Source organism: Rhipicephalus microplus, chromosome 3 (genome assembly GCF_043290135.1).
Source record: "Rhipicephalus microplus isolate Deutch F79 chromosome 3, USDA_Rmic, whole genome shotgun sequence".
Classification (NCBI taxonomy): Eukaryota; Metazoa; Arthropoda; class Arachnida; order Ixodida; family Ixodidae; genus Rhipicephalus; species Rhipicephalus microplus.
In genome coordinates, this window is record NC_134702.1 from 15,139,588 (window position 1) to 15,159,172 (window position 19,585).

At 46.3% G+C, this 19,585-nt stretch overlaps 1 protein-coding gene across 1 annotated transcript in view; it reads left to right on the forward strand.

Annotated features, from left to right (window-relative positions):
• LOC119163803 (phospholipid-transporting ATPase ABCA3) overlaps positions 1–19,585 on the forward strand; it is a 44,031-nt gene that overhangs the window by 10,549 nt on the left and 13,897 nt on the right. The window contains exons 7-18 of the mRNA XM_075887663.1: positions 1,607–1,741; positions 1,934–2,063; positions 3,168–3,322; positions 4,585–4,782; positions 7,447–7,657; positions 10,606–10,855; positions 12,182–12,237; positions 12,763–13,005; positions 13,472–13,801; positions 15,865–15,990; positions 18,250–18,659; positions 19,027–19,048. Coding sequence (XP_075743778.1) covers positions 1,607–1,741; positions 1,934–2,063; positions 3,168–3,322; positions 4,585–4,782; positions 7,447–7,657; positions 10,606–10,855; positions 12,182–12,237; positions 12,763–13,005; positions 13,472–13,801; positions 15,865–15,990; positions 18,250–18,659; positions 19,027–19,048 — 2,266 coding nt within the window. The remainder of the gene's footprint in view (positions 1–1,606; positions 1,742–1,933; positions 2,064–3,167; positions 3,323–4,584; positions 4,783–7,446; positions 7,658–10,605; positions 10,856–12,181; positions 12,238–12,762; positions 13,006–13,471; positions 13,802–15,864; positions 15,991–18,249; positions 18,660–19,026; positions 19,049–19,585) is intronic.

The window sequence follows — 19,585 nt, forward strand, 5'->3', positions numbered from 1 at the left end:
TCATTTGCTGCCGGTTATCCTTGCACGTGACGGCAATCGCAAAGGTTCTTCTGCGTGGTGCTAAAGCAGCCCGTTACGGTGGGAACCTTGGCCGGCATCGCAGGCGGCGCCCAGTTGTGGTGCCTCATCTAAATCGCATATCCCACAACCTAAAAAAGATAGCACGTGGAGAAGGTCTTTTACGCTCCGCGTAAGTTGGCTGGGCTTTGTCCCAGAATCTCCTCTGGCGAGAAGAAACCCGATGGTTGCGAAAAAAAAAAATTGGCCCCGTATCTGCATCTTAATCTGTAAATGTCGTCGAAAGACGATAGTCTTGCTTGTGGAGAGAGTGAACAAAACATTTAGTTGATGTTCTGCGCAAGAAAATCGGTGAATGGTATTCCGGAGGCGCTGCGTTAGGATACCTTGAGCGTGCAGCGGAGGCGAAGAAGCGCATCAAGTCACGCCACACGTGAGACATGAGCGCCATCTGGCAGTTTCTTTTGAAAAACAAAGCGCGTGGCCGTGCGCGCCCGTCTCAGAGGTGATAAGGTGTAGAACGCGAGGCGACGGGTAGGTGCCACCACCATCTCGTCTTAGCAAAGCGTTGGAAACACTCCCCGTTCCGTGCAAGCGTTGCATGGTAAGCGCAGCATGATAAGCGCTACGGTCCTTAAATTTACCGATCTATGCGTTTTATAGTAAGATATGCATATGCAAAATACATACGTATTGTTATGGGGCCCCAGACATGCGTAATAATTGATTTTTTAATCGACACTTGCACAAGTATGAACGCTGAATCTTGAGCAACATTGGCCATCACGCTGCGGAGGGGGTCGGCCGTTTCAAGTATCAGATGCCGGTAAGAATGGACAAACAGACAAATGTACAGACAGACAGACAAATGTACAGAGAGGCAGACAGACAGAGAGACAGACAGACAGACAGACCAAAATTTTTGCGTCGAAGGTCCCCAAGAAAGACTATCGTTTTTAAAAGCACGCTTCGACCATCGCATGCAAAATGTGTGGCTGGCGTCGTTCATGAAATACCGCTGTCTTGTGGGAAATCTTACGTCAAACTGCATGCTGCGTGAACAATTATGCAAGAAAACACGAGCTTTCAATTAAAAGTAACGGGAACGCGCATTTGCCTCTGCATTGCCAAACATGCATGTGCTCACCGATTTTCATAAAGATTAAGATATCAGCAGCGGTGATACCACAGCACGCGAACTGATGCAGACCTTTTACATATCTGCAAGCGGTAATGCTTGTCTTAGCGGCACGTCTGCATCTTTATTTGCGAGCGAGGGTAAATTTTTGCGTGCGTTCTTGTTACCCGCTTGGTCATGACCATGTGACCACTTTCTTGCTTGCACATGTCTTTTATATGCGTGAGCATATATTAAAGGGTGGCGGAAAATAAGCCAGTTCAAAGTTTGCGCCTGTCCCTGTTCTTTCGTCGTGTGTTCCTGTCTTTGTATGCGCACGCCAGTTAACCTTCACGCACGGGAGGTAGTGGGCCTGCCGCGCTAAACGTCTGTCTCCCCCCTCCCCTCCCCCCAAATGAAGAACATTGAACACAGCCATGTTGACCAGCATACCTGCTGCTGTCTACGCAGCCGTCGTACTGGGGCATCTGGCGAAGCGTCGACCTCCCGGGGGAAGGCCTGGGTGATATCAAAGAGAATGCGACGCTGTTCGAGCCGTCGCGCGAACAGAAACAGGCGCACCTCGTCATCTACAAGCTGAGCAAGGTGAGCCCTTTAGCGTCGCACCTTCATGTACACAACGAGGAACGGCAACTATCCTATGCCGTGCGAGTATACATTGATTGGGCTGCTCTGGTAAAACCATCATCGTACATTTTATGCTTCCTTCAGTATACCAGAAGCCCCGACGACTGTGTGAAAGTATACTATGCATCATGGTCATTTTTCTTCCCGCAGGTCACTGATCCCTTGTACCTGAAGCATTACATCATTAACAATGTGACGATTAAGTGTTTCATAGACAGCATAACAGTGATATTGGGAAGAAACGGGTGCGGAAAATCGGTGCTCATCCGCATGCTGGCAGGTAAGTGGGCCGAACCGTCTTGACGGTCGGTGAGTGCTATCACTATAGCCGTGAAAGCAACTTTTGGGTAGTCAGTTCGACGGCTAATTAGTTAAAACTAATTAGTAAAAACTAATTAGATGGTAATCAAAAAAGTGGTTCTAACACTGAGTTTTTAAAAGTATTTTATCAAAATTTATTATTGAGATTAATATTATATGTTATTGGGGGTTTAACGACCCAAAACCACCATATGATTATGAGAGACGCCGTAGTGGAGGGCTCCGAAAATTTAGACCACCTGGGGCTCTTTAACGTGCACCTAACTCAAAGCACACGGGCCTCACGAATTTCTGCCTTCATCGAAATAGCGACCGGGATACCACGACTTGCGTGGCAGCAGTGGAGTGCCTTAGCCACTATAGACCACCGTGACGGGTCTAAATAATGAGTGACAATCAGTTAAGGTTGATTCGTGAACGTTGGGCGTCGATATGACGTGCACGGTAAAAGATCCGCACCGCATGGCTTTCACCTTCGAGTAGACTTAGGCGAATGCAGGACCCTGTGAGTTTTATTTGTTCAGCCCGCTCACAGAAGTACAAGAACAGAAAGAAAAAATAGTCAGGTGCACCCTAAGGTAAAACTTGTCGTTTAGGTGCAGACCAGAAGGAAACAGGGACACTAAAGTGAGAAGATGAATCAATTTAGGCTGATAATGCTCTGAAAACTCTATAATAGTTAATTCTACCTCTATAGGAGAAAGGAAACCAAAAAGAAAGATTCATTTGTAAATTTTGCGCCGAAATTTCTGCACGTGACGTCAGAAATTTCAAACAGCCTTTTTTTGTATTTTGAGCTAAATTGGTTCAACCCTGAAACTTGTGTGCAACATCTGGTCCCCACATAAGATGATACATTACATATATAGGTGGGAGCGCCTTTGAAATCAGTGACGCAATGGCGACTTGTGCTGGAACCGCAAGGTGGCGTCGCAACCGGCATCTTGCTTTCGAGCGTTTTCTCCCTTACTAAGCGTCTTCATTTAGAAATAAGAGAGAAATCGCGTATCTCCCCTTTATCTGAAAGTCACGAAGCAGTCTATGTTCTTTCTTTCATTCAAAGGTGCCATAAAGCCGTCGTCGGGGACGGCGTTCTTCGATGGTGCGGACATGCGTACGAACGGCTCCAAAGTGCGGCCGCACATCGGCTACTGTCCTCAGAACAGCACCCTCATTCCCTTCCTCACTGTGGAAGAGAACCTGCTGTTTATCGCATACGTGAGTCATATTTATAACGTCCACATCTATTGGCGCTACACTAGAAACGAACCGCGTTAGTCCCAATATTCACCGCGCAGGAGTCAAGTAGAATCGGAATATCAGAACTTCAGGAGGAACGTTCAACATATCGTGTTAGCTGTGGGTTATAATACGTCATATATTTGCATATTGTAAGTAAGGACATCTTATGCGTCATCTAAGCATAATGTTCACGTCGTTTCCGTCTGGCCCCCGCATAACTTCCATATAGGGTTCAACTAAAGGAACCCGATGGTACGTCGTAAGTGTGAGACCACTTCCGCATTTAACGTTGCGAACCGACCTTCCCGACATGCTTCCGGGACGGCCAAGGCTACACTATAATAAACCAAGACGGTGATGTTAACCTTTGACATGGCTTGGCTTGGTATATTGGTGGCTTTACGATTGAATTGGCCACCAGAAGCAGTAAGGGCATTATCAACGATGCATTTCTAGATCCCGCCACTAGAAGCACGACGTCTGAGAACTGCATTTTTCATCTATATATAGCTCCTATATATAGTGTGTTTTGGGTGGTGAAAATTCCTTCCGTTGACGACGGCGTCGTCACTTGAGCGATTCTGTCGGGAAGCGATATTGTAGTGGAGTGTGCCTACACTATAGTCAATGAAGACGAAGTTGAGCTGGTGTAGCAGGTGTGAAAGAGTTGCCGAATCCAGTGGCCTTATCGGCTGTAACAGCGCGGGATAAGCTTCGGAGATTCACGCGCAATGACGACGCCGGAAGCCGCATGACACTGCAGGTTCTGAAGAGGCTTACGGAAACAATTAACGCGAAAGACCAGGACACTAAAGGTGCACACACGACCACACTATGCACTGTGCGAGTGTCTGTATTGAACTGGTCTTCCGCGCGGTTTCTCTAAGACATGTTAAACCAACCAGCCGATAAGTTGACCCTTCTTGAGAGGCGTCTTGTTACTGATTGGGCTACGCCGTCATATTTATTCAAGAGAAATGTTTTAAATAAAATTGTGTGCCTCTCGCCACTACTCTGGTTTTACATCTTTTCCCCGTTTCTAGGCTTCGACGTTTCCCGGCTCTGCCCCGTTTTTTTCACGGTTCCGGATAAAAGTTATCAGCTGGTTTTTACCGCAATATAAGTGGACAATGGGAATAAAATGGTTCTTGCACTATAACTTCAAACATCATATGAATATAAATATCTCCCAAGACCCTTTGCAATTAACTCTAAAGCGTCTGCGCTTTCGTTTGCAGTTGCGCGACGTTCTTCAGCCTTCGGAGCGAGACTCTATTCAGGGGGAAGAACCTCGATCTGCTCAGATCGACGACCTGATACTGACGCTCCTGACGCAATTCCAGCTGATCGATCAGAGGGAGAGCCTCGCGAGCAAGATCACATACGCCGAACAGCGGCGTCTGCAAGTGGCCATGACCTTGCTTGATAATCCACTGGTGAGTCCGCCATGGCCATAGCACGTCCGATGGAATTATGATTTGCGATCGACGTACCGTACTCATGAAAAAAAAAATCGCATCATCTCCCACTGAGGAGAACCATATGGGGATGTGAAGCAGCGCTGCCGTTCACTTGTGTTTCAAGTTGCTTCCATTTGTGTATTTCCTTGTATGTTTCATTTGTGTGTAAAGTTGTGCATATGTTGTGTACCACTTATGTTACCCCTCCCCTCTCACATTTGTTCGTCTTACCACGTGTGGGCCGCAAAGTGAACACCCAGCGCTGCTAGGAGAGTGAAACAGAGCGAGCGTGCCCAGCATTATATACGAGCGCACAGCTGTGGCGGAGAGGAAAAACGAAGTGGAGGAAGCGTTCTACCACCTCCTCCACCCCACCTAGTTCCTTCTGCCTCCTCGCGCGAAGAGTGGGGGGAGAGTTGGCGCATACGCAGTGGGGAGAGCGGACGGTCGCCGAGGGACAGACACAGCCCCGAGCAAAAGCCGCTTCGCATCTAAAAAAAATAACGTTGCGAATTTCCTTACGGGGAAACGGGTACACTTAACATGATGTAACTATGTGGAGAAGCTTAGGTAATTTCTAACGGTGATATGGCGCAGTACAACAAGGCTGTGTGATGAAGCGTACAAAATGTACAAATGCGAAGTGTGCATATTGTATTGCGATGGATCACCAAGGTTGAAAAAAAGGAGATGCGTTCACAGGCCTAATACGTTTTCCACGCGCACACCTCTTATCCGTACAAGGCTTGCTTGTGTACTTGTGCCTTTGTTAAGGTGTGTTATTAGACTCCAATGCGGGTGACTCCCGTGCTTGCTTTGCAATCGCGCTCTGGTACCGCAGTGTATAGTTTGTACGCGTTGCCGCAAAGCTGTCTTTCGCTGCATGGAAACATTCCCACTACAATAAGTAAGTTTTAGCGCATAGCATATCTGTACTGCACTGAAACTAAATTGTACGCATTGTATAAGCATAGCATTGTCATGGCACGGGTGTTCTGCTGTCTGTAATAGAGCTTGTCCAAGAAACCTGTGAGCTGAGACTTGCACAAATCGCAGAAATTGCGGACATCTGTATGTGGCGCCATCTCTCGGTGGTATCAATGGCATCCTGCCACAACTGCAATAGAAGTCGCCGAAAAGAAATCATATCTGACGAAAAAAATAAATGAAGCTAGTTACCGAAAAGTATTCCAGGCTTCATACGGCAGAGTTTCACTGGAACATATTGGTGAAATTGTAGAAATACTCTCCAAAGTGTGTGACTTCCCTGGACAACTGAACACCGCTCATTAGAGGGGCAACATTGTAAAATATTAAAGACTTTGAGAAGCCACAAGGTTTGCAGTGCGACCCTGTTACTTTACCAGAATGTTCAAATAAGTCTCTGTTGTCCGTTTCGACAGAACCAGGAGACAATTTTGGCACTGGCCTTTATCGGCAGATATAATTTTCTTCGTCTATTTCCCACTTAGTTAGGGCAGGCTGCTTCTGTCGCCGACGAGATACCGCTTTACGTTCACATGTCCCCGAAACCTGGTCGCGCACCTTGACACTTCTTCAGTCCTGTGGGACATGACTGCGCCTAGAGTGCGTCGGGGATATTCCATATACAGGACGCCCCACAGCTTTTTCATTTTAATAACAGCCTTCACGTTGGTAATTTACCAGCAAAATAAAATTTAATTAATTGATATTACGGGCAGTATTTAGCCAGTAAGCGTGGGTCGAGCTAGGAGGGGGGGGGGTGAGATTCCTAAATAGGAAAAAAGAAAAGGGAGCCCCACAGCTGCCTGCATCAAAGTGCGACTCCTCCGCTCAGAAGGGAAGGGGTACGGAGAGAAGAAGAGAGAGAGAGAAGCAAAGATTGAGAGCAAAGTAAAAGTTTGAAAGACGGTTAGAGAAGTCTGTGGATGAGGCCCTGATTGGCGAGCGGTCTCCGGTCGAACTAGTGGTCGAGCTAGAGTTTCTATACGTGTGACGGTATTATCAGTGCCGTTTCGACAGTGGCATATCATTTACGTCTCGACTTACAGCTCCTCTGAGATGATGGCAGGTGCCCGACTGCCATGACACTTATAATGCTGCCAGATTGAAGACTGGGGACATTTGTGAACGTATATTTCGACACGGGTACTGCTGAATTGGCACGATTGTTCCGACTCTTGTATTTTTAGTGCAGCAATGTCTCGGCAGAATGTGACTTCACACTCTTCCCATTTCGATGCTGTCACATTTTGTCGTAGCTGAAACGGGAAGGGGTGTGACGTACAGTGCTGGGCAAAAGTTCGCAGGCCACGCTTCAAAAGGAATACATAGGATAATGGCCTGTAAATTTTTGCCCCCCCCCCCCTTTCCCAATGTACTTAACATATGCGAACTCTGAGGGCAAACGTAAGGAAGCAACACGTTTCAATAGATTACGTGCCTGATATAGTTATTCAGAGCTGCAAACACGTCCGTGCCATGTATAGCCAGACATTCAGGCTCGACATGGTACACGGTAGCACCTGTATCGACACAAAGCACGCTTGTCGTGACTAGCTTGTATTGAGCATGACAAATATCAAGACTTGCTTTCCGTGTCGCACCTTAACCTATTGTCTACGTGCCCCCCCCCCCTCCCCTATTTTTTTTTTTCAGTTCGCCCTCTTCGACTGCCCTACGGAAGGAATCGACACGGACTCGCGCAATGTGATCTGGGACGCCATACTCAAGTCCCGCCCCCAGACAACGGTGGTGCTCGCCACGAACAGCAGCGACGAGGCTGAGATTCTGGGAGACCGCATCGCCATCATATGCAGGAGCCTGATTAGCTGCTGCGGCTCGGCCATTTACCTGCGAAAGAAATACGGTTGGCGGGCTCTTAAAAAATGCGCAGAAAAACCAGTAGCTACCTATCGGTATATCGATCCTTCTTAAGAAGCGCCTAATCAGAGTCAATTTAACGAAGCCAACGCGGTCACGTTAGTGTATGCGTTGGTTTTGCAAACGGCCTGAGAAAAAGGGTATATACTTCAGGACGCTGCATCTATGCCAATCTGTCCTCTGTGAACGTGTTACAATTTATCAACGATACTTCGTTTTCATTGCGGATGTATGGAAGCCTTATGTTCACATGTATATTTTCTTTATTCGCGTCTTTTTAATTTTATGAATTTTTATTAGAAAGAACTGGAGCTCTGACTAGAAACTCTGGCCACGAAGGTTGTTTCTTTTAACCGTGTCTGTTACATGGAACATTCACAATTAAAGTTGCTGCTGTGGATTCAGACCACAATTACTCTGCTCTTAAAAAAACCCCGCGGGGTCGGAATTGCCAGATCCCTCCTCTACGAATCCCTGATAATAATATTGTGCTCTTGTAAAGTAAAACCCCGATAACTATTATATTTTTTTATTTAAAGCAGTCATCTTGAGATCGTCATTCCTTTACTGTGGTAAAGTTTTACCGTCCAGGAAGAGAAACGAAATAAAAATGTCTGAGAGGAAGCGTGACTCCAGGCAACTAGCCTTGATAGCCTTTTGTGACAGAGAGGCCTATCTGGTTTACTCTTTTGTTATATACCTTACATCAGTTCCGGTCATTTAAAGAAGTTATTTGGTGTCTTTTCTGTTCTCGTCCTGATCACCCGTCGGCATCTGTTTCCATCTCTTCCGCGCAAGCCTCTTGGCGGCTGCAAATTGCCGTTTCCTTATCTCGCTGTAAAGGACTCCTTCCCACTAGCATTTCTTTTCTATCTTTTATGAAAACAATGCATTATCTTATAACAAATGATTACCTACGTTATTGTGCGTGTTGTTTACAAACTAAGTTGCTTGCACAACACGCTACCTTCTAACGCCCCTACAGCAAAATCACCTGCATAATGAAGTGTTTTGAAACTCTTAAGCACCTATTTACAAAGACATTTTGTTCTAGACTTGACGTTTATTCCTATTCATTCTTTTCAAAGACCTCCAAACCACATCCGTAGTTTTTTAACATTTCAATCTAACGCGCACTGAGTAAACAGAATGCCGTCATGCCCAACAATGCCAAACGCGGCAGCGCTATGAGCCGTGGGCGCGCCCAAAAGCCATACCACGTCTTCTTCGGACATTTCATTATCTTCAGCGTTGGTCGTGACGTCACCACTCGCGTATGGTCATGTCAGGAACAAAAAGAACCTTTCTGCTCTCACCTACGCGTGCTGGCCGCTCTCCCTCCTTGCATGGCGAGCCGGAGCAGCTCCTTCAGGATGAGAAACGAGTCGATAAATGGACCGTAGAGAAGAAAAGAGCGAAGCAAGGCGTTTTCTTGGGCTGGTTGGTTCATGGATTCTTGAAAGCTTCCAAAATATTTCTCCTTCAAGAAAGAGCAAAATCCTCTTTTGGATCATCAAACGCGTGTAAATCCGCTATTTCACTATTTCGCGAAATTACAATAGCGGAGTTACACGCTATTTCGCGTGTGACTCCGCTATTGTAACTCCGCTACTTCGCTCCGCGATTTTGGATCATCAAACGAGTGTAATTCCGAACATTTCGCAGCTACGTGTTTGTTGATTATTCGCGCTCAACGAAAACACGACTAAATTTTGACCTCTGAGTGGCATAGGGGCTCTTTAAAGAGACGCTAAAAAACAGTGCTAGAAAAGTGGATTTGTGCGATACCGAAAACGCCACTTTTATCGCAATATGATGCTTTGTAAGCGGGAGAACGCGCAGAAAGAAAAAAGTGGCGACGCCAGAGGGAAGTTCCTGCACAAGTTAACCGCGTTTACGTTAAATATAACTGCGTCTTCGAGGGCATACGTATTCATTTATCGGTAAAAGTCATTCCACTGTGCTCGAAAGAATTGGATGTTTTAACATAGGAAGGTACAGAAAATATAATTAAACAAGCGCGGCAAAACAACGCAAAAAGAGTCTTAAATACATGACGTTGCACTGACATTCACGTACTGGAGTTTGGGCTCGAAATTGAAAAAATGAATGTTCTACTTTAATTTCGTGACGGTAGAGTTCAGATTGAATAACTCATCTGTTTAAAGTGATGGTCCCCTATGATGACTTTCACGTCGAAGTCAATGTTCATCACAAGTCGGGATATGTGCGGTGTTTCGGTGGGCTATACACTAAGAGAACTGACTAAAAAAGTTGGCCCCGTATCTGCATGTTACACCGCAAATGTCGTCGAAAGACGAAAGTCTTGCGTCGGCGACGGGTAGGTGCCACCACCGTGTCGTCTTAGCAAAGCGTTCGAAACACTTGCCGTTTCGTGCAAGCGTTGCATGGCCAGCGCAGCGTTATAAATGCTACGATCATTAAAATTACTTATGCATGCATTTTTTAGTAAAAAATACATATACATATTACTGGCGTGTTGTTATGGTGCCTCAGATATGCGCAATAATTGCTTTTCGATTGACAATCGCACAAGTATGAACGCTGAACCTCGAACAATATTCGTGGGCGCTGTGGATAGGGTTGGCCATTTGGAGTATCATTTGGTCACTTTGATGCCGTTTAGGGTACCGTTAAGGGTGGACAGACAGACAGACAGACAGACAGACAGACAGACAGACAGACAGACAGACAGACAGACAGACAGACAGACAGACAGACAGACAGAGAGACAGATAGATAGATAGATAGATAGATAGATAGATAGATAGATAGATAGATAGATAGATAGATAGATAGATAGATAGATAGATAGATAGATAGATAGATAGATAGATAGATAGATAGATAGATAGACCAACATTTTTGCGTCGAAGGTCCCCAAGAAAGACTATCGTCTTTTAAAACTGGCAGGTCAGGGCTACCGGATGCAGCTGGCCGTGTCTTCCAAGTGCGACAAGTCGCTCGTCTGCTCCTTCGTCGAGAAGCGGCTCAAGACGGCGGAGAAGGTGCTCGAGCGGCGCAACACGATCGTCTACTCGCTCGGCTTCACCGGCGCCGACGACATCGTGCGCCTGCTGGAGCAGCTCGAGGACAGCCGCATCAAGCTGCGCGTCAGGAGGGTCTCCATCAGCGCGTCCTCGCTGGAGGACGTCCTTCTCAGGTACGGAGCCCGATCGCAATGTGGTCGAATCGGGGAAGAAAAAAGTTTTGATATAATTCGGTATGAACACTTTAAAAAGAGTTTTCGTATTTTCGATGCTATAGTTTTGGTGCTCAAGTTGGCTTCACGAGACTGCTCTACAATAATGCATGTATAATGAAGAACGGAGACAGTCAAAACTGTTATCCGAGACCAGGTAGGAGCGTAGGCCTAGCTAGCGAAATCAGCGACAGTCCGGGCCGAGCGTCTCGTGCTTAGCACTGACAATGTGTTTGCCGAGATTTGCATGATCCACTACATTCATCATTACATATTTCCCCCTTGCTGAAGATGGTGCCAAGTAAGCGTCCTAAGGTGTCCTGAGGACAAGTGGTTCGTGATATGGTTTGAGGCGATCCGCATGTACGATTTCGCGGCCTTGGCGACGCAGGTCCGCAGTAGTCGTGAGGGGTTCGATGAGGTAGTTAACAGCGGAAGTTTGCTCTATGGCGCGATAAGGTCCATGGTACCTGCTGACACATGAAAGGCGGCCAGCCTTGTACAACACACGAGGATATATTTTTCTTTAGTTTTTATATTTGCACGGTACTTAGCTGGCGGAAGGGTGGTGGTGGTGGTATATGCGGGTCGCATGCGAGATGTAGTGTCAATGCTACCCCTTTAATCCCACCGCTCATTTTCCCATTTTCTTCAAGTGCGTGCGGAAAAACCCTCTTCTGTGAATAAAAAAATCTAAAAGGGAAGCAAATTTTTTAGAGCGATTCGCACTGCCAGATGTTCTAACTTTGCGGATATTTTTGTTCTATGTAGCCGTAAAATGTTTTATGCCTTTACGTTGAAGCATTTTCGTCAATATTTGGGCATACAGGATAATTCTGTTTAGCAGAGTTTGTTATAGTCGGTTTTTACTGTTCTCCTGGCTCATTAGTGTTGCCATAATTATAAACTACGCAGTGTTTGATTAACAAGGCAGGTTTTGCCGTGAGGTGACGGAAGAGTTTGCATGCAAATAAATTCAGCTTTATTTCACCAACCACTGCACAGGTGTGTGTACATCGTATGTTGGTACTGATTTTTGCAATCAGCCGAGATGGTCCATATAGTTGCTATGGCAATAATGGAACTAAAAACTGTTGTTGTATGCGCTAATTTGCGTTTGTCTTACCTGTATGCCATTCCTAACGCCGCTTCCGGCCAGGCCGGTAAAGGTGGTCACTCGTGTGGTTCATACGAATTAGTTCAGTGATGCTTTTGTGACATCACATCAGTCGGCTTACGCGTGGCCTTCATGTTTTAAATTCGGGTGGTGTTTCTATCCGATCGCAGGCTGGACGAGACACTCGAGAAGGAAGAAGGCAGTAGTTTTACGGAGGAAGACAAGAGTAAGGGACTATGCTACCATTCTTATTTTGACATGGACGATGAGAAAGATAGGCAATCTTATGCATGTATACACATTATGTCTTAAACGCGTAAGGATTTCTATGCCAACGCGTTGGGAAAACCACCTGTCCCTTTGTCCCTCCTGAAAAAAGCTAGTTTGACAAAGCTACAATTTCATGTAATGGTGTGGGCACTTCGTCATACTAACTTCATGTGATGGTTCCTTGGTGTCCCCACTCGCCCAAGTAATATTCCTAGCTAGGTGCCTGCGTTGCAACTCCCATAGACACTAACGCCAGATTTCCCTCTTGTGTATTAGGGAACTCCATTAGGGAACTACTACCATAAGCATATCGCCTTAACAGTGGTGCTGTCATGTCCTCCTATGCGCACTGCACTGCGCAAACCGTACCTGCGTGGATGAATTCCTGCTGGCGTTTGTCGAACCCGCTCCCACACCTCGCTTCGGTTTATCGAACATCTTGCCACGCGTTGCAAACGCTCCGACTGCACTCGCAACGCAGGCGACGTGGTGTCACCGGACGCGAAGACGCCCGAAGCACGCGTGGACATGTTCCGAGCGCAGATCGGCGCCATAATGACCAAGAAGACGACGTATCTTCGGCGCAGCTACGTGGTGGCGCCGGTGCTGCTTCTCCTGCAGGTGCTGATGCTGGGCGCCGAAGAACTGTACCTGCACACCGGCACGCTGGCGTGGAAGCGCGTCGAAGGACTGTTCGCCGATTACAAGGCGCCTCAGGGGACGAGTGAGTCGACGTTGACACTCTTCTACTTTGTTTTCTCTTCGAGGGCCGTCCCTCGTAAAAAGGCGGCCACCGCGACTGGCGGGTCGGCTCAAGCCCCGCGACCACTAAGCCATTCATCGTAAAAAGCAGTGCGGGTATATGTTTACGATCAATTCATGCCAACGAGCTGAAGTGTTTACCCTTTTACAGTACACTAAGCCGACTTGGCGGGGCGTATATAATGCTGGTAAAACATTCAGCATAGCGAGCCTTCATGCGCGCACCGCCTCCTTGATTGAATGTATAGAAGGACTTACATTTCAAGCACATTCAAGGTGCTCCTGTTTTCTCGGCAAAAAAAAAAAAAACTAACGAGGAAAAGCAACAAAAAATAGCACATCTAATCCTTTCGGTATCACCAGAGTCCTTCAATGCTTTTGAAGGACTCTGGTATCACTCAGCAACTGAAGATGGCGCCTTCTTCCAGAGGACAAGGTGAACCAGGCCACCGTGGCAGCGGTGGAGAGTGCGGCGTTCGAGTTGCACACGGCAATCTTCGCGCAGCGACTGGCCAGCATGGTGCTGGTGCCAATGTCGTTGTCGCTAACCAGCTCGGCGTACGTCGACCTGCCGGTCAAGGAGCGAGTGAGCGGCCTCAAGCTGTTGCAGCTCATGACGGGCCTGTCCTCCGAGCGATACTGGCTGGTCACCTTCGCCACCGATCTGCTCACGCACAGTGTGTCCTCCCTGTTCTGCACGCTGCCGCTGGTGTTCCTAGACAGCGACTTGTGGCACTGCAGGGACCACTACAAGCTCGGTATATATGCTCATTCGGGTGTAAGCTTTAGGCGTGCCCATGGACGTGCACGTGGTTCCCCATTAAGGAAGGCACAATTTCAACGTAGTTCCCCCCCCTCCACCCCCCCCCTTTCCGTCACTTTGGTAACCTCGGAAGGCAAGATGTCTCACAGTTAAAGAAACATATGAAGCGATGCAGTGCTTCTAGTGGACTGCCCTTGGTCCCAAGATTTTTGGAAGTAGCAAGGAAGGAAGCAACAAAAAGGGAGAAGGCAGGGAGGTTAACCAGAAAGACATCCGGTTGGCTACCCTACAAGCGGTGGCAAGTAAACATCAAGGGTCGCCATTATCATCAAAATCGCTGGTGACCGCAACCCATCTCACTAAACAATGACGCGACAGTTTCTACTGAGTAAAGGTAAGAGAAAACTTCGCGTACCTTCTCCATCCTCCCTAAATGATTAAAAGGGAGGGTTCCTGCACAGGCCTATGGCAATTTCCTAAGTGTCTTGACGCCCGCGACGCTATCTCGATGTTTGGTTCTTGCAAACAATCTCATGCGGGTAAAAAAACAGCGAACCTTAGCCGAATTAAATGCGCCTTACTCTTGTTAGTTACACGGATATAATTTGCTAACATCGGTCACACCGCTCTCCACGACGGGGTGACAGTTCTTTCGTGGAGGTTCAGCACAGAGGTGCAAAGACTGCTTCGCAATCTGTCTCTACACGTACATGCTTAACTGTTGCATATGTAAATGCATCTTCCTCATTACCCGTGTGATGGTCGCCTGTGGCTTATTATACAATATACCTCGGCGGCACGGAAGGTATCTCGGAGACGATATGTTTACTCGGAGAGCTAAGCTTGTCCCACGGGGTACCGTGGCACAGGTAGGATCGCGCTACGAGATCGGTTCCTTCCACAGTGAGGAGCGTAGACGAAATACTGCAGATATAAATGCAGATTCAAATGCTACACACAAATGACTGTTGTCAAAAGCCAATGGCGATGGCCACTGTTCGTTACCAAAAAAAAAACAGCTCACTAGAATTAAAACAAGGGTCATTTTTGCCATATTTTACATTTAAATGTGTATTTAATTATTATAAAAACGACAGGATCGAGTCGGAGGAAGTTGGAAACTATCGCTTAAAAATATGTAAACAAGGGGTGCCGACTTCTCGACAAGCGGGCTTGCCTTTTTAAGGCTGCAACTCACTATAGGTTGACTGCCACTGCCACGAATGAAATCCACTATGCATTGTGCAAAGCAGCCGGTGGCAAGAGATACCATACTGCCACAGAGGGTCAAATGGCGCGCGTACGGTAAGCGGTACAGGTTACATACGTATCTGCGCACGCGCACTTCGATCCCGCTATCACGTATACGCCCAATATCTCGGTAAGTGCGTTATACTATAACTGTTTATTATCAGCACAATATCCCACCCGCCACTTAGAGTCAGACGAAATCACTCTGCATTTCTTGCGATGATCAATTATGTGGACATCTCAGGCGCATTTCGATTTGTGGGGTTTAACGTCCCAAAACCACCATATGATTATGAGAGACGCACCCCCAGGCGCATTTCTGCCGTCGCCATGAGGCTCTATGTAAAGTCGAATGACGAGATGATCGCCCCGCGTGTGGTATGCTCTACGTGCGACTGAAAGCGTGCGAGGGCAGCATATACGATCGCTGCTCAAGGGGAGAAGAAACGAGCCACCCATCTTTCTTCGCGGATCCTCCCAAGTCTGTTGAATTGTCTTTGGAGTGGTAAGTACGCGGCTGCCTGTTTTGGGCTGCCGAGCGTGGTCACGTGGCCTGTGCTGTGTTCTAATGTAGCGGGCGCGTCTCCACACGCCAGCATTTTGTTGAGTCACGCCAGGACGGACGCTAAAATGTGTTGGCTGCTAGCCTTGCTTCGTGTAACATTCCAATTTGTTGATATCGCATCCATTGCTTCTCCCCTTCGGAAAAACTGCCACTTGTTTTTTCAACACCTGCAGTTGCAGCGTCCTTCACTCATTGGTGATGCCCAATTTCTGACGCCATTATCTGTCTTGTCACACTCGCAGGCACCACGTTCGGGCTGTTCTTTATGTTCGGTTGGGCCTTCTTCCCGGTGACGTACATCTGCTCTCTGATGTTCGAGTCATCCCTTCTCGCTTACTTCTCTCTCATCAGTTTCGGGGCTCTCTTCGGTGAGTGCTTTGCTTATAGAATATCGCACGTGTGTGTACCGCTTCTAGTTTAATGACTGTAATGGTACTGCTGAGGAACAACACTATGGGAAAAAATATGAAGTAGACGGTGAGAAACTTGAGATATGAAAGACGTACGTGGCATGCGTAAAGCGATTTTCGTCTTATTACTTAACGCCATTTATGAGCGTCACTCACATCCTGTCATGTCATACGGATTTTGGTATACAGGGAGCCGTAGCCAACCCTAGCCAGAGTGTAAAATTATGCCAATGTGCTCTATTGTGACGTGGCCAAAAGCATGTTGTTAACTGTTTCATCAAGTTTGTCACATTTTGTTCGCGTTCTCCTTCATTACTCAATTAGATATGTTTAATTAATTAACTTCTGAAGCAGCAAAGCTGGACAAGCGATTAGAGCGAAAATAGTGTAGACCGTTTCAAAATGTCGGATTGGACGTATTCTGATTTTATCTATAACGTATTAGTGTCTTTTCTGCTTACTACAGATGCACGCGAAATAACCGATCGGCATAACGGCTTGTGCGCAGATACGCGCCAACATGTAGCCCTCACTAACGTTCAAACTTTTATGGCATTTGGCCGGGTGTGTTGCCTAGATAGGACAGCGATGATACATGGTGGAGAGCTGCCTAGATGGGACGGCAATGATGCATGGTGGAGAGCTGTTGGATTACGCACATTTTGCTAGAGGCAGCGTAAGAGATGAACCGTCATGAGGAAAGCATTTCGTTTGTGCGTCGAATGTTGGGGAGCATATTAACTAAAAGAGAACAACGTATTAGTAAATTACTCGTCCGCGATACGAAAAACGGTACGCGCTTGCTGCGAGAAGACTCTCGGTGAGCGAAAAACGCGTAAAGATAAAATACAGGTGACGACTCCGCGCCGTCTACGTATATCCTTTATTGAAAAGATTAAAACTATAAGTTTTGAACAATAGACGCAAATGTACGAATAGGGATTTCTTGTGAGCAGTTTCTTTCCCTTTGACTGGTTTGTCCTTTTAGCATGATTCTGAACGTTGCATTATGACACTGTTGTTTTGGCTACTTGGAATTCAATAGTTTTTTTTTTTTATTGTGTCGGTGCCTTTCTATACGTGACATCATTGCTTGTATATCCTATGTACCACTCCTGCTTGGACCGAGAAGGTCTGCAGTATACTTAAATAAAAAAAATATAGTTCCTCATGGGCGGAAATGTTCATTGTCCTCTTCGGGGCAAATAGACCTAAGACACAAAGTTTCGGGAAATTTTGTTCTGTCAATGTAGCAAAAACACGACAAATTACTTAAATCCATGAAGTCACGTGCGCAGATTTCGGTGCCGAGCTTAAAATTGAAACTTGGACTACTTTAATTTTCTTAATGAATAAAGCTGTGATTGTGAAGTTAGCGATGGCCAAATTATCGAATTATAACTCATTGATTTATTGTTTTCGCTTTAGTGTCCCATTATGCGCGATGTTATCCCCTCCATGGGTGTGCGCGAAGTTCCCATTCAGGTCTAAAGTTCGTCGCAGCGCCCCCTCCCCCTCCCTATTATGTCAATTTATTTATTTATTTATTTATTCTGACATTTTCACAAAATATTTACGAAGGGGGCTAATGGAGATAATGTCTCCCGACACGGCCAATTCTTCGTGAAGCCCCTCGAGCAGGTGCGGCAAAACAGTACATAGAAATATTCAACAAGCATACATAAAAATAATGAATAAACGAGGAACATTATTACAAGCGGAAGAATATCAATTAAATATTGAAACAAGACTGTTCCTTAGCGATGAATTCAAAAGGCATAATCAGCACTATTAACATATATTGAAACACATACAAATTGAGTGTTATATAATAAAAGAATGATGAAAAGACAACGGTTACAGTAAATATATTTCATTCATTACCCATCTTCAGCACGCGCACCCTTCAAGTGCGATTAGATTATTACATTCGTAATTCGCTTGCTAAGTTTGGGGCTGACTTTGCGCCCCCATCCCCCTCGAGTCACAGTGCTTCCCCCTCCCTATCATGCGACAGTGTGGGGCCGACTTCATGTCAGTTTCAGTTTCAGTTTATTTAGCAATCTTTTTCAGCAATTATGTTAAAGTACAGTGATTAAATGTTTTCGTACAATGGCGATGGTCAACACAAAACAAAATGTAAATGTCCCTTATTAGATGATCACGTCTTATGATCCCCACCACGTCATCCTCCCCCTCCCGGTGGACGTACTGCAGGCACGGTGATGAACGTGTCCATCGGCGTGTTCGCACCTCGGACGGTGTCCACGTACCTGGCGAGGCGCGATGTGGACAACTACCTGGAAATCGGCTCGCTACCGCTGCGCGTGATGCCCCAGTTCACGCTGGCCCGCGGCATCGGGCAGTTGCGCAGCGCGTACCTCGAGCACGAATCGTGCTGCCACCTGGGCAGGAAGTTCCTGGACCACGTCTGCAAGCACGTCTTCAACACCCCGTCGACGCGCGGCGAGGCGCACGTCATTGCCAGAATGCGCAAATGCTGCAACGGTACGCGGCCATGTGTTGCATGCGGCCATGTGGCCATGTGTTGCACAAATAGGCAAGCTAGAACGCAAATGAAACCCGCGAAGTATCTACGCTGTGCCGGTTGGTTTGGGGCACGAAATGTGAATAAATAAATAAATTAATAAGTAAATAAAATTCAAAGTTCACCTTCGTTTTTGTATTCTAGACAGAACTGTCAGATGCTACCAATATAAGAAGGAAATAATCTGCTCAAAAGAGGCGGAAAAGAAGCACAAATTTAATTATTTTTTTTCCATTCATGAAAACATTTTTCATAACATCCCTCAAGCACTAAGTGGAATTTGGGAAACAGCTTTAATTATTTCGTACAGTAGAAATACGCGCAACCGTGAACGTAAGCACACAGATACTTTTTGGCAGTATTTCCGTAGTTGTCTCAATTCATTTGAATGCACGTTTGCCAGGAGATGATTGGAGTTGCATGTTGATTCCTCCAATGTATGTTAGACTTCAACGCTCAACTACACAAGTACGTCAACAAACGCGGTATCGCTGAACGCAATAATCACTAAAATAACTATATCAGCTGGGAAAATGTCAATAAGCACAGTAAAACGCAACAAATTAAATCACACTAGCGACTCGGCGGAAGAAAGAAGCCCATGTCTGCTCGTTATAAGCCGAACTGGCAACTCTGCTGTTGAACAATGATGCTTATTGCCGTGAAATAGAACTTCGATGGGAAATTTTACCAGCCCAAAACTATTTAACATTTCTCTTTCAAATAATATACTGACAACAGTTCAACAGGAGAGAAGGGATAGGAAGAAAGACAGACATGCACTAAACTTACAACTGAAGTTTATTTCCAAAACAAAACAGAATATAAAGAAAACGGCCCATCAACAAAACATTGCAAACCAATATTTGCAACACGTCACTTCCTATCCACTGTCCATTGCTGCACTGTGATTACTATAATGTGCCACCAACTCGCCCAAAGATTTGCACTCTTAAACATTGGAGAGATTCAGGACCTGAGTTCCAGTTCTGCTTACGTACGCAA